Here is a 16,212-nt window from a genome sequence, read left to right on the forward strand (position 1 = left end):
GTTGAAAACTTTACGTATGGCCTAGAAACACTTTTTCCCCCCATTCCCACTAATTTCCCCACAACTCATCATACAATTCCAAATAAAATGGTTAGCTGGAGAGCAACTGTGTTGAGTAAGCACAGGGATAAAGGAGTCACCTACAGATGGACATGCAGTGGTGGTGCAGCTTGTTCCGGCAGCCATCTTCACACACTGTAAGACTTTCTTCGTCAAGCATGCCCAACAAGCAAATAGGACACATTTGCTCTTCTTCATCCTTTATGCTATAAGGAAGGAGGAGCAAAAGTACTAAGTACAAAAGAATATAAGACACAATTAATGCAATATGCTAATTAGAATTATGCTTCTTTAAAATACAAACACATTATTAGAAATAATTAAGAGCATCTTCTATTAACTATTTCAGGGATAATTATTTCTCCTATTAGCTTAGACAAATTTCAAATCAGATTCCATATATGTGTATTTACAGATTGTAAGTGTGAGTTAATTTGTCCTTGCCACAAATACAACTCAACACATGAACTGCGATCTGAAAAACAGCACTTGTGGGCTGGGGTTGTGGTTCAGCAGTAGAGTGCTTGCCTAGCAGGTGTGAGGCCCTGGGTTTGATTCTCAGCACCACAAAAATAAATAAATAAAATAAAATAAACTACAACTAAAAAATAAATATTAAAAAAATAGCAATGTATCCCTAAAATGTGGCTACTGTGCCTTTTGAATAAACAAACTGCTATAAGGTTTGACAAAATAATATTTAAAATAAAATAAAAGTAAAAGCAATTTGCAGAGCAAAATATATGGCATGACTTTGTATTTGTTAAAAAAAAGAGAGGGAAATAGTGTGTGTGCACACATGCACCTGTTCTCTCACACTGAATAAAAGGAAGAATTTATTTCTTTGTGTTATATAATTTTAAAAAGTTGTACAAAGCTTAACAATAGTTACGTTGTGTGCAGTTGGTCTGGAGAGAAAGATTTTGTTTAATATTACAAATAAAACTTCATGGTATCAGCTTCCTTAGAACTAGACCTAGAGACATGTTGCATTTTAAATGTACATAACCTTTCATCTAGACTTCTAAGAAACGATGAAACAAAAATAGAGATATGTGTGAGAATATTCACTGTAATATTATTTAACATAATGAAAAAATGAAAACAATCAAATGGACATCAAAAAGAAGTTAAAAAAAATTACGTTCAACCAGACACTAAATCTTTCAAAAGGATAGGAAAGATGTAGAATGAGATGGACATCATTACCCTAAGTACACAAATGAAGACACGAATGATGTGACTCTATGAATAACCAGAGACAGGAAAAATTGTGCTCTACATGTGTACTGTGAATTGAATTGCATTCTGCTGTCATGTATACAAATTATAATAAATAAATTTTTAAAAATAATGCACAATATATTATAGGGTGAAGAAAAAGGTAACATGACAAAATTCTAGCATGTACAAAATGTTTATGGCCAAATATGTCAAAACTGCAACATAAAATGGGCAATTATATTGTATTTATTTGAATATTCCTAATATATGAAGTGCTTTTAGGAAATCAGTAAGAAAGCATGAAAAGAGAAGTACAAAATGCACGTTAACGAAACCATACATTATTTTATTATTATTTTTTGGATTGGTAAAAATTAAATAGATTGGTAACATTTGGCCCCTGACAATGGCATAGGTAAACAGGTTGTCATATACACTGGTAGTAGGAATAAAAAATAAAATTTCTGAAAGGTAATTTTGTTATTAATCCTTAATATATTCAAATGTATACATTCATGACTTAATATATTCAAATGTGTATTTACAGATTGTAAGTGTGAGTTGATTTGTCCTTGCCACAAATACAACTCAACACATGAACTGCAATCTGAAAAACAGCACTTGTGGGCTGGGGTTGTGGTTCAGCAGTAGAGTGGTTCAGCAGTATTCATGATCTAAAAGTACTATTTTCTAGGATGCTGTCTTACAGAAATATTTTAAGCATATGAGCAGAAAAATAGAAAAATTTGTTGCACTTAATAACAAATAATTACTGGTATACTTAATATCAATCAATTAAGGTAATGATAAATTAAATTATGGTGTATCAACAACATAAAAAAAGGAGTGTGTACTATTTTTTTTTTGGAGGGGGGTGGGGCTAGGAAAAACCTGGGACCTTATACATGCTAGACAAGTGCTCTGCTACTGAGGAACATCCCAGGAGTTACCTGGGAAAATGATATTTAAAATAAAATGAAAATACAAGCAAGATGCAGAGCAAAATATATGGCATGACTTTGCATTTGTTTAAAAAAAAAAAAAGAGAGGGAAATAGTGTGTGTGCACATGCACCTGTTTCTCTCACACTGAATAAAAGGAAGAATTTATTTCCTTGTACAAAGCTTAACAATAGTTACGTTGTGTGCAGTTGGTCTGGAGAGAAAGATTTTGTTTTCTTATTTTTATAAAGGTTTCACTGCCGCAGTCTGGCTGGGCACAAAATAACGGAGCCGCCAGGAGGCACTTGTAGGTTCAAAACAGGAACTCCTATTATCTGCACTTCCGCCAACGCCACCCACGCGGGCCTTCCAGGAATACTACCCACTGGAAATCCCTCCTCCAGCGCTTCCCCAACCAACACGAGCTTTCCAGGAATCCCTGCGAGAACTCCAAAGTAGAGGGCGCCAGTGGCAGAAGAGCCACCCTATTGCCCGACAGTAAAGGTCAAATATACAATACAACCAATCCAGCATTACAGCAGTTATATATAGCTTAACTCAAATCATCATGTCAATGGTTCGCTGGCGTCACCTTTCAAACATTCCCTCTGGCAAATGCCAGGCTCATTCGGACTGGGCCATGGCTCTCAACATTTCACTATGAACCTTTGTGAAGTGATAAACAGCTTTTAAAATCAACAATACTTCATTATTACATAAATATAAGAATCTGGGATGTTAAATTAGTTATAAAACCAATCTGTGGCAGACCTATCATTAAATTTTTACTTTAGAAGAATGTGTCATAATCTACCTACCTCTAAAAACTAGGTTCTGTGCTAAGCTCAGGTTTTCATTTTCCCCTGGGCCCAATAGTGTACTTCTAATGTCTAAGGCTAGGAGGCTACGATTCCTAAAAAGTAGGTCTTAGTGACCAACAGCAAAATAATCAGTTACAAAAAATTTCCCAATAAGCTGAACAAACAGGCCAGAAAAGTCACAATGCGAAATTCCTGAGGTGAAGTCACAATGACTAGCCTTTCTCCCTCCTGATTTATCTGAAGGTGGAAAAGCTATCAAAATATGCAATGTATTAAAGATAAACAATAAGTAGCATTGTTTTAAGAATAATTTATGTAACAATGTATAATAAAATATTAGGGGCAAAAATGATGCAAGGTCAACCAACTTTTCAAATAATTACACCAAAATGGGCTTATTCAAGAGCAAAAATAAAGTTGCATAATTTAAATCAAATTGCAAGTGCAATTTGTAATTTAAATGCTTTTTTGACCACATATGTATCATTTCAGAGTATTTTCTACCCATCATTTTTCAAAGTTTCCAATGTACATATCTGTATACATATACTATTTCATATTTACAAAAATTTTATTATAACATTTTACTTGTTATTAAATATTAAGTTCTTTATAACATTCTTCTTTGCTTTATTGTTGTGGTAAAAACATATATTATCTAAAATTTGCCATATTAAACATTTTATTTTCATCTAAACCATTTTTAAGAGTACAATTCAGGGGGCTGGGGATGTGGCTCAAGCGGTAATGTGCTCGCCTGCCATGCGTGGGGCACTGGGTTCAATCCTCAGCACCAGGTAAAAATAAAATAAAAGATGTTGTGTCCACTGAAAACTAAAAAAAATAAATAAATATTAAAAAAAATTCTCTCTCTCTTAAAAAAAGAGTACGATTCAGGCCAGGGATTGTAGCTCAGTGGAAAAGTGTTTGCCTTAGCATCACATTAAAATAAGTAAAATACGACTATTGTGTCCATCTACAACTAAAAATATTTTTAAAAAGTACATTCAGTGTACATTCATGCTGGGCATTCATCACCACTATCCAGGACTCTTTTCATCTTGTAAAACTGAAACTACATCCCATTAAACAATAACTCCCAAGTCCCACCTCTGCCCAGCCTCTAGCAACCCCTATTCTACTTTTTATTTTTATTATTTTAACTAAGCACCTCATATAACTGGAATAATATGGTATTTGTTTTTTTGTGTGTCTGGCTTATGTCACTTAGCATAATGTCCTCAAGGTTCATTCATATTGTAGCATATATCAGAATTTACTTCCTTTTTAAGGTTGGATAATATTTCATTGTATAAATGTTTTGAATTTCATTTTTCATGGATCACTCAATGAATATTTGGGTTGCTTCCACTGTATGTGTGTTATAATTTTTAAGGTGTTATAATTTTCCACTGACTAGATAACTGTTTATCCATTTGTTGTTGACATCTGGGTTGTTATAAGAAATCCTTAGGAACATCTTTGTGCCCACTGTTTTGACATTTCAGATTATTTTCATTTTGGTAGTTTTTTCAGAAGATCACATGAGTATAGAGCAGTGAGCAGCCAACTGCAAGACAACAAATCAGGTGGTGGTCTGCTCTGGTAAATGAAGTTTACTTGAATGTATCACACTCATTCATTTACAGATTATCTATGGCTATTTCCAGGCTACAAGGGCAGAGCTGAGTAGCTACAACAACAAACCCAATGGCCCACAAAGTAAACATTTAAAGTAAAAAAAAAAAAAAAAAAAAAAAAGTTAACACCTCCTGTAATAACCATTACAATTTTTATGTACTTGTAATACTTTGATATATTAAAAACTGGGTTTGTGCATAATATAGTGTTATAACCTGAACGTGATTTCAGTTATAAACATGTTTCCATGCCATTCAATATTCTTTAAAAGTACAATTTTAATGGTTGCATGACATATTCATTTTTTTAAAAAAAATATTTTTTAGTTATCAATGGACCTTTATTTATTTATATGTGGTGCTGAGAATAGAATCCAGTGCCTCACAGATGCTAGGCAAACACTCTACTACTAAGCCACAACCCCACTCCCTTAACATATTCATAATGTGGACATACTTTAATTTAACCATTAAACCATTTATCTGAATTAATGAATCAAAACGTTTTAAAAAGACACATTACCTTTTCCCAGAAAGGGTACAAAACCATTTTACATACATGAAGCACATCCTTCTAAGAACAGACTTGTTTCATTATAAAAGTCTTCACTAATTCTGTAAATAAAAACTATTACCTTTTTTTTTTAAATGATGTTTTGTTTGTTTAATTATTAGGTTGACCAAATATGTTTGTTATCCCCTTCAAATTATTTTGTGAACATCCTTTTCATTCCCTTTGTCCATTTATGTATGCACTGAGATTCTAGATTCCTCTTTGCAGTTTTATTTATTTATTTATTTATGGATAAGATTTTGTTAGATTTTGCAAATATTTTCAATTTGTTCTAATTCTGATTTTTATTATTTCTGAAATATAATTAAAATTTTTAATGTAATTAGATCTGCAGATAAATTTCCTTTTATTTGTTTAGTTTTTATATATAAAAACATGATTGTGTGGGGGAAAAAACTAAGTATATCATGACTATATGTTTGTAGTTTCTCCTCACAAATAAACAAATTTAAAATAAATCAACAGAATCCCCAAATTATGGTCAATCCATATTTTCAAGGCATATTTTTTTCCATGTTACAGAGAAACTTTCTCTTTTAATTTTGGCTCGCTTGTTTTAAGTATTTGTTACTTTTCTTCAAAGTTAAAAGTTATGGAAATGCCAATTCAAAGGAGAAAGAAAAATTAGAATAAGTTTGGGTCAGAAAGCTACAGAAATAAAGCTCTCTCTCTCTCTTTCCATTCTATTTAGAAGAGATAAGATGTGAGAGAAAGAGCTCTGAACTAAGAGCCAAGAAACCCTGGTTATGCTCTTAATCAAGTGAGCTTCATGACCTCTTCAGGATTTAGTCATTATTAGGCCTAGAAAATTTTAATGCCCTAAACAACTTGGAAAAATCTAGGATTCTACAATCAATTCATTTAAAATTAAGCAAATTCAAATATTTATATTTTCCACAGATAAAAAATATTTCTTGCATCTTCACTGAGCCCTTGTCATGTTGTCATCACTTTCCCCTTCTTCATAAATTCTGAGATAGTTACAATACTTAAAAGGATGACGGGATGAATATGGGACTTGATCACTTAGACCAGTGCCTTGGGAACAAAGAGGAGGTTTCTGCAATAATTTAAATATCTCATTTTCCCCATTAACACCGGTAAAGAAATATTACAGAATAGAAAAAAATTCACTTGAATTATGATGATACTAGAGACTTAAAAAAAGAAGTTTACATTTGTCATTTTGGGCTACCTCTCTGGTCCTTCAAGGCTTATAAATTCATCTTATCAGCAACTAGGTCATGGAAAGTTGGAAAAGCACTGTAGATGTCAAGTAAAAACTCTGATTAACAGCTGAACTTCTTTATTACAACTGATAAGTCTATTTAACTGGAATATGTTTACATTCTCAAAGGTAAAAGAGTTTGAGAGAATTATCTGGAAATAGCTATGAATTAATTAAATAACTATTAATTAAATAACAATGTTATATAATTTAAAATCCTAAAGCTGGGTGCAGTGGCACCTTCCTGTAATCTCAGCAACCTGGGGCACTGAGGCAGGAGAATCTCAAGTTTGAGATCAGTCTCACCAACTACTGAGTTCCTGTCTCAAAAAATAACAAGGATAGTAGGTGTATCTCAGAGTTAAAGCACCCCTGGATTCAATACCTAGTACCATACCAAAAAAAGTAAAATAAATAAATAAACTTAAAAAAACACTAAAAAATCCTCTAGTTGAAAGTGATTTTGGAAATGTAAATAAACTATTTATCAAAAAACTACAGACATTTCCTTCTAATTACACAGTACTCAGCTTCATTATCTATAAAACAGTGGTAACACGTGGCTACCTAATGACGTGGTTGTTAGAATGAGACAATATATCAGGTGCTCTGGCACAGAGTATGATTGACAGACAGTAGCCACTTAGTATTTTACATCTGCCACATAATTTTTCTCATGAAATGAACATTTCTTATATGAATGTACCATTTCCAGCACTCTAGATTTTAGAATAAAATATCCTCAAATGACTTAATATTTGTTTACCCTTGATTTTAACATGGAAACCAAGATTTAAAAATTAAATCATTTTTGAGCAATTTAACAAATAGATATAAAAAATTACCTCTAATTAAAAAATTAAATTAATGCTTTATTCCTTAAAATATACTAACCTGTTTTCTGAACTAGATGTAGAAGTACTAGATGATGACAATGTATGAGAATTTGACATGCGTGAAACAAACTTCTGGATGGTGTTACGAGATGGAGCTTTGATTCTTGAGCTACGCCTACTGTGATATTTCTGGAACAAACTCTCAACCTAACATTGGAAAGAGACAGTAATAAAGATATTTGTGCCATAATTATACATATGAAGAGTTCTAGTGGTTGAAATATTATTCATCTTTTATTTACATGTTTTTCATAAAGCCGGTTTAAGAGCTTCAAAATCAAGAACACAGTTTACTTAGAAAAATATTCAGTGTTCACTGTTTTATTCATTTTAGAAGAAAAAATTTATCACTCAAGAGATCTCAAGAAAACTATCGGTACTAAATACTTCTTACATACCTTTGCACCTTCAAAATGATCACTGTTTATTTAAATTTGGAGCTCATAGAAAACTTTCAGAAATATACAAATTTGTTCACAATTTTAAAAATTCCAAAGCATTTATAAAAAAAATTACCTCAAAATTTTTTAAAGTTTTTCTCCATAACATTGGATCTGAGGGTTCTAGTTGAAACACCCGGAGCATAACAAATAATAGATGAATACAAAATGTTCCACGCCCACAGCTGCAGTTCTGAAGAATTAAAAGAATTAAAACTGATGGGTTAATAAATCTGTGGTTTATTACTTTCTTAATATTTTTGAAATGTTTATAGTAAAATATATATTAATGTTTTTCATTATCTTTACATGTAAGATAAGTCTACAAATATTTCTACAAATTAATCTCTTATTTCAGTGAACTTATTAATAGCCCCCAAATACATTTTAAACTCACTTTACTCAAGAGGATTAACTGATCTCAATTTAAGGTAGTATGTAAATGTGAATTAGTACCAGATGCTAATACAATATAAGATGGTGACAAATACTACCTGTGGCCCAATAAACACTCGGTACTTGTTGTCAGGGCTGTCTCCTCCGATCAGGAAAGAGTTGGGTCCTATTTGCTGCAGTAAGTACAGCCTGGCCCGCATCACTTTGTTCACACGGCGGTTTGTTTCCTCAGGGCTGTACGGTGAGAAGCCATCCGGGGAAGGGGCTCTTCGAGGTGGTGTGATTCTGCCGCTCTGAAACTTTATGACAGTGTTTTTGTTTTCTAGGTTTCTTACTTCTCAACAAGAAGTTAATAGTCAAAAAAAGTCTACTAGACACCCATATGGTAGATTATATTCTAAAAAAAAGAGAAAAAATGCCTCAATGTGTCATGAAGCAAAGTCAGGCAAAATGCTGTCCTGACATACTCATCTCAGGTGAACTTTGGTAATCTCAGTCATCTTTACAACTGGTGATAATTCTGGCTGAGTGAGAACCACAGGTCAACTTCACAAATTACTCTGTAAACATTTGAAAAGTATGCTTGAAAGTATTATATAAACCAAAATAAAAGCATAAAAAATAAAACTCCAGAAGCAGGCAAAATGACTATGTCTAGGAGTAAAAATTAAACATCCAACTTCCTGCCTTCTACTTAAGGCTTTATTAAATGCTCTTCGGTGATTTGGAATTTACAAACACTGTCCTGGAACTCCTCCTACTATACATTCTATAGATACTCTTCCTTGATTAAAACATCTCACTGGAATCCCAGCGACTGGAGAGGCTGAGGCAGGGGCATCACAAGTTTGAGGCTAGTCACAGCAACTTGGCAAGACTTTGTCTCAGTGCTTCTAGGTTCAATCCCCAATACCAAGAAAAATTAAAATAAGTAAATAAGTAAGTAAATAAACCTCGGTGGAGGCTGACAAAAACTTTCCTGTGGAGTAACATACTGCTCTTATTATACTTCACTGATTTTCCTACAACTTGTTCTTTTCATCACTACCCAGTAAAAATACTGGTTGTTTTGGATGCACAGCTGAACAGTTAAAAATAATAAATGTTGGCAAGAGCACAAAGCAACCGGAATACTGTGTGTAGTTGCTTTGGGAAACTATAAGCAGTTCCTCAAAATGTTAAACATGTTACTCAGCAATTTCACTGCTAGGAATAACCCAAGAGAAATGAAAACATATGCCCCCACAAAAACTTGTTAATGAATGTTCACAGCAGCATTTTTCATAATAGCCAAAAGGTGAAAATAGCTCAATTGATGAATGGGTCACCAAAACATACTATATATGCATAAAAAAGAATATTATTCTGCAATTGAAAATTAATGTAATATTGATACACGTAATAGAACATGGATAAACTTGACTGTGACTAACTTCTTTCATAGAAGACCACATATTGTATGGTTCCATTATATGAAGTGTTCAGAAGAGGGAAATATATAGACAGAAAACAGATTAGCAACTGCCTAAGGCTGGGCAGAGTCTGCTGTTCAAAGGAAAACTTTAGACTAAATAAATCTAACAGTTTATTTGGGCAAAGAATGATTCATGAATCAGGCAGTACTCAAAACTAGAAGAGAGTCAGAGAGCTTTACCTTAGCAGCATGAAGTAAAAAATCAGCTTCTATAGGCTGAGCACAAAGTAATTGCTGGATGGCCACAGGGAGGCTTTTGCCTTATCTGGTGGTCCCTAGTTATATAACCAGTTGGCTGGCTGGCTGTTTGTGATTGGCCAATGGTCAGTTTGGTTTCCAGGTACAAAAACAGCTCCAGACCAACAGCCTCCTGCTTAATTTGCTTTAAGAGTGGGATTGTTTTGAGGGTTGGGGGACATGTGGGATGCAATTCTGTTTATATTTCTATATAGTTTTACCACCATGACCCCCACGAACCACATCTCCCACTATTTACAGCCTGTGTAAACCCTAACACATGGATACTGGGTTTGGGCAGGTAGCTAGCTTTGGGCAATCAGGCAGTCCAACATGATAGAGTGGAGGCTAAGAAGAGCTTGCATGTTACAGTTTGCCCTCCTAAAACACTGTTGCAATCCAGCCACCCTGCTATGACAAAGGGATGCCAATAGTCCCCAACTACTCTAGCATTCCAGCAGAAGCCATGCATGTGAATGGAGAAGCACCCTTAGCTAGTCCAGCTTCAGCAGATGCCATGGGGAGCAGAAAGTCACCTCTGCTGAGCTGTGCCCAATATGCAAAATTTGGGAATTACTAAAAGACAGTTATTGTGTTAATAATGAAAATGTACTTTTTTAGAAGGATCTATGTTCTTTCACAACTTGAGATCTGAGGAAAACCAAAGCTCCTCCTTTTGGACACTCTCTAACCATTTTTCCATTCACTCATTGGCTTCAAAGTTTTAGAAAGTTTAACATCCATCCATCCCATCACTGGAAGTCTCTGTCATGAAGGGCCCACCTGCATTTTTTTTTTTATGCAAATCTCTTTGATGACTGGCTTAACATAAAAAACAGCTGGATTCTCAGTTACTTCTGCATTCAATCTGCTGACATATAACGCGTTGGCCAGGGTAAGTGTAGGAAAGAAAACCAACCTCACACAGTTATGTAGACATAAAAGAAAGGAATATTTTTCTGATAGACTTTTCAAATAATTATGCATAGTACACCAAGGCTCAAAAGTGGTTTCTTAAAAGTAGCTGTAATGTGAAATATGAAACCACACCAACAATGTTTCCCTACTGGTTAAAATCCAGATGACCTATTTTATACTTTATATGGATCCTATGAAATCATCGTTTTATACCATATAATACTCATCTGGAGTTCACTGAGTCATGCAGATCTTCCAAACACTCACATTTCATTACAATATTTTTAAAAAAAATCACATCTGGTGTCACCTATCTCATTAGAGAAATCTTAAGTACTGGGAAACTGTTAAGTTCACAGTGGTGAATATGACTTTTCTAAAATTCTAATTTTTGCTTTAAAATCTCAAATTTTGTCATTGGTGAAGAGTTTGTCTCAATTTGTTTGGCAGAAAAATATCTGCCAAATACCCAAGTCTGAATAATCATAGTTTGTTGGCCAGTCATTTTTTCAAATAATAATATTTCATAAAAATACAACTTCTAGTTCACTTTGTGACTCTAACAATCACATGAATGTTTTTCCTTGAGACAACCACTATATTTTGGCATGGAGGAGAAGTGCTTTATGAAAGCTTCTCATTTCATCACAGAATATTTAAAAGGTGTGTATTTAATAAGAGTTGGGACCTAATAAAATTAATTTCTATTTCTCTGTCAAAGGCATTCCTAAGTAAAAAGTGGCTTTTGTTTCTTTTAATGGTCAACATATAGCAATAAAGAAGAAAAATTCTGTTGTCATAGCCTTAATTCAGGTGAAGTAACCAGAAGTTTTACCCACCACAATTACCAGTGCAGTGAAAGATGCAAAAAACATATTTTATTAAAAAATTAGTTTGACCTAATGGATCAGAAGAGGTCTCAGGATACCACCCCCACTCCCAACATGAGTATCTAGATCATACTTTAAAATTCTAACAGAATGCTGGGCAATATTTTCTGTATTATAAATGAGTCTAGAAATGATAGAAACTAATATATTTGTCAAAACGTTAACTTACAGGCACTGGGGAAACTCTTTTTCTCCTTACTCCTGGAGATTCTGATTTCACTGTGCGACCAGATGGGGAGCTACCAGGAGATGGGCTCCGACGGCCTTTGGGAGCTGGTGAAGCAGCACTTGCCAGGACCTCTCCTTGAGATTCAGCTGCCACGTTATTTATTTCAGATCCGTCTCCTTTAATAGGGATTGGTTTTACCACCTAAATAAAAAGTATTCAATATTTTGGTTACTCAAAAACATAAATGATAAATGAACTTGAATATCACAGACTAGGAAGTTCATCAGATTATATAAATATACCAGAAAGTACACCAAACTTTATTTGGTATTACTTTATTTTTTAAAAATTTAAACCATAAATGTTAAAGACATTTTTACTTATATAAAAGTCAGTCATTTAGGTTTCTTATTAGTTAAAATGTTTTTGTACAACATTTTAGAAATGGTACTGTTATTATATGCCCAAACTCATTTAATATTTGAAATCAATAATCAAAAGTTAACCAACAAATGTGAAAAATAAGCACTTATAACTTCTATAGTTAATTTACTAAATAAATGAAGATATTTTCATTTATTTTGAAAAAATGTAGGGTCTGAAAAACTCAGCATGATTTTAAGTAATCAAATAATCTGACTGATGAATATAAACCACCTTGCCTTCCATTTTTTTAAAAAAATTTTTATTTGTTTTACTTAGCCATGCAGTAGAATGCATTTCTGCACTTTGATATACCATACATATATGGAGTAAAATTTCTCATTTTTCTGATTGTACATGTTATAGAATCACTCTGGTCATGCAGTCATATAGATATACATAAAGTAATAATGTCCGTTTCATTCTACCATCCCTCCTAACCCCATATCTCCCCCCACCCCCACCTTCACTTTCCTCTATCTAATCTAACTCTGTTTTTCTTTAGTGCCTTCCAACCCTGCCACTCTTATTGTGAATTAGCATCTGCATATTAGAGAAAACATTAGGCCTTTGGTTTTTTGGGATTGTCTCATTTTGCTTAGCATGATATTCTCCAACTCCATCCATTCACTGGCAAATGCCATAATTTCATTCTTCTTTAAAGCTGAAACTCATCCATTTTAAAGGCATGGTTAAAATTCTACCTTTTGTGGAATGTCCTTTAACTCTACAGCTTGACATTCTCTTTCCTAAGTCCTTACTGCTCTTTGCACACCCCACTCATTAGCACCTAGTCACAAAGTACTTTGTGATATTTCATGCATGTGATATTTTAGTTATTGTGTATAAGCCTTGGTTTCCCATTTGGAAATATTTATGCCTTACTTAGGTTTCAAGAAGAATATAAAGTAACTTACATAAAACAATAAAAATAAACAAAACCAAGTAGACAGTTAACTTTTTAAGGATAATTTGAAATCTATAAACCATAAAATGCAGGATGGGGTAATTAAGCTTAGGGACAATATGTTAGGTGTCTTATTCTAAACACCTCTGCCCTCTTTACTCCTGTTCTACATACGTAGACAAGGTAATTAAGTATTTGCTGGAAAGTGGACAGTGAGAAAAAAATTTTTGGTTTTGAAAAACTAGAAAATGTTAATTCATCCATAACAAAAGATAGATGGTTGGCTCCTCTTTAAAAAGTTGTAATTTCTGCTCTGTGGGTTTCTCAGAAGCGTTAGACTCTGAATATCTCTAGCTCAAAGAGCTCAGAAAACACATTCTAACTTCACATGGCTTTAATTATCCAAAAGTTCTTTATACTGAGTAGAAATCTCCCCCTCTAACTGCCACTTTCTATAAGATGTTTCAATAGAACATTCTACTAAGACAAGGCCTTGATTTTTTTTTATCCTCTGACAAGAATAATAAAATGGTGAGGGGTTTCCATCCATATCTCGAGTGAGGAAGAAATGCAAGAAATGTACTAGGTTTAGCTGGAAAGGAAAGAACTCATGAATACCAAGGTAGCCAAAAGTTTGCGGGTAAAGGACAAACAGATTTATTCTGTATAAGTCCATGAGACAGAATTAGAACCAGTGGGTAGAATACATGTTAACAGCTGACACTCAGTGATAAGGGGTGTCCAAAGCCTTCGGGGCTACTGAGATATCTAACTCTGATTAGCGCTAGACCTCCAGCAGCATTGAGATGATAGAAATGCTCTGTAACTACACTGCTCCAATGGCAGCTGCCAGGCACATGTCAGGCACATGCCAGGCACACTGAGCATTTGAAATGTGGCTAGTGAGACTGAAGGACTACATTTTTACTTTTATGTTTAATTTAAACAGGTATGTGGAATGAAAGTAAGGCTAGATATTTGATAGAGGTGTAGTTTAGATGAATCTTATGCTGCAGTCTTTGTTTATAAAGAAAAAACATAAAAACTTGTTGGTATAGATTGGTGCTAGGACACTGTATTTCATAATGCTGTCTTCATACTTTGAATAGAGTATCTCTAACTTTCCCAATCTATGAATCTAGGTTATCTTTTATCAAACCCCATAAAGTTTTCATTCATCTTTAATCTTAAACTCCTTGTATTTATTTAGTTTTTCTGCTTTCTTAGAAGACTTCTGGAATTAAGATCCTTGTATCCTATTTTAGAGATTAAGCATCCAAAATATATAGGAAAAACTGCTCCAATAAAAGATTTTTAGATACTGACATTAGAGGGCAGTGTTGCTTTAATCATTTAGCCCTCCACCAAACAGTTAAGTTCCTACAACAGTTTCTCAATTAGCATAGCTTTAATTATGGTTTGTTTCAAGTGGCCAGAATAGCAAGCAAACAAAATTACTGCATTTAAAATAAAGAAGATGAAAACTTACAAGGGGATCTGTTTAAGCTTAATTTTCCATTTCCTCCTATGCTTTAGAGCAGGTAATCCCCAGTCACTCACCACAGGACCTCTCCTGTTTCTCCTTTCCAACCATTCATGTTTCCAAGCTGGCATACAGGTGGCCTTCAGTTTCTCCCTGATCATTCGTTCCTCTGGGCGATCTTCCATCTTGTGCAAGCCTTTGAGAGTTTCCTTACTCTCCATCTCACGACTAAAATGGAGGGAGAAATGAAAAGGAGACTCTTTATACTGGAAAAATAATTTCTAAGACAGTACAGTTCTGTTTCAATGTTCCAATGAACATGTAACCAAAAGACAACTACTACAAGCCCCAAATGATTTAAGCAAGGAATGAAAATATTACAAATTATATTACAAATATTACTGTGTGGAGAGTGTTGAATGTTGTCTGATAACATGAATTTAATGATGCTCCAGGTAGTTACCCAAATGGATCCTAAGCATTAAACATTAACAAACACATTCATGAAGACTGCACTGCTTCTAATTCTACCACACTAACACAGTCATGTATAAGGCAGAAAAGCATTTAGAAGGGTATATTTTTTATTTTCTATTTTTATTATTTATTTATTGTTTCTTTTTAAGGAAGGGTATCTTAACTACCATTTTCTCATGGATTTAGTTCTGAAATGAACTAAATAAATATTTAACAAGGAACTTAACTAGATCTTCTATGATCCTAATATAATGTTTCAAAGGCTATATTATTAAATTTGTATTTTCCTAACCAAAAAACCAAACAAACAAACAAACAAAAAAAACACTTGGGTACTCCATACCCAAAGAGTAAAAATTACCTACTACAAATATTTTGATCTTTACTTCATAAAATAATATGGACGTACCAGAAAAACTTTTATGCTAAGAACTTTTGAGAACTGATTCCACAAAACATCAGAGGTAAAGTATCATTCTCAGCAAAAAAAAGATATTCATATCTACATGTGCATGCACATTCATACAGACACAAACACAACATGCAAAGATTTAACAACCTGGTTCATAAGGAAACAGTTAAAGTAACTGTATTCTGGGAGAAGTAACAATTTTTAAAATATGACGCTACCTTCAATAACTTTTGTAAAGTCTATAAAGCTAGAAAATACTGATTTTTTTTTTTTTTGCTACCAACAGGAAAAGGAAAATATGGAAATACCAAAGATGATAACCTTAAGCTTACTAAAAAGTCAAATTCAAACTCCTTTAGGAATTTTTCAGTTAATCACAACTTTGAAGTAATATCTTCAAAGAACCAGCAAAAACATCTAAAACAAAATAAATAGGCACTAAAAAGGAAATGCTTAACTGGTTTTAATGAAGCATTGACATTGTGGGGGAGTGGGAACCAACATGTTTTTAACTGTCAAGAGATGGTCTAGATATTTTTATGAAAACAAAGTGGATATAACATTTGAGTTGAATCTTGCAAAAAGACATTAAGACCATATAG

The 16,212-nt window shown here is 33.5% G+C and overlaps 1 protein-coding gene across 2 annotated transcripts in view; it reads right to left on the bottom strand.

Annotated features, from left to right (window-relative positions):
- Positions 1-16,212, bottom strand: part of Map3k1 (mitogen-activated protein kinase kinase kinase 1) — a 75,316-nt gene that overhangs the window by 19,458 nt on the left and 39,646 nt on the right. For both annotated transcript variants that reach the window (XM_076857276.2, XM_076857277.2), the window contains exons 2-7: positions 14,799-14,949; positions 11,909-12,109; positions 8,319-8,519; positions 7,901-8,017; positions 7,383-7,531; positions 145-266 (exon numbers count right to left, since the gene is read on the bottom strand). In XM_076857276.2, the coding sequence (XP_076713391.2) occupies positions 145-266; positions 7,383-7,531; positions 7,901-8,017; positions 8,319-8,519; positions 11,909-12,109; positions 14,799-14,949 (941 nt within the window). The remainder of the gene's footprint in view (positions 1-144; positions 267-7,382; positions 7,532-7,900; positions 8,018-8,318; positions 8,520-11,908; positions 12,110-14,798; positions 14,950-16,212) is intronic.

Source organism: Callospermophilus lateralis, chromosome 5 (genome assembly GCF_048772815.1).
Source record: "Callospermophilus lateralis isolate mCalLat2 chromosome 5, mCalLat2.hap1, whole genome shotgun sequence".
In the NCBI taxonomy this organism is placed as follows: domain Eukaryota; kingdom Metazoa; phylum Chordata; class Mammalia; order Rodentia; family Sciuridae; genus Callospermophilus; species Callospermophilus lateralis.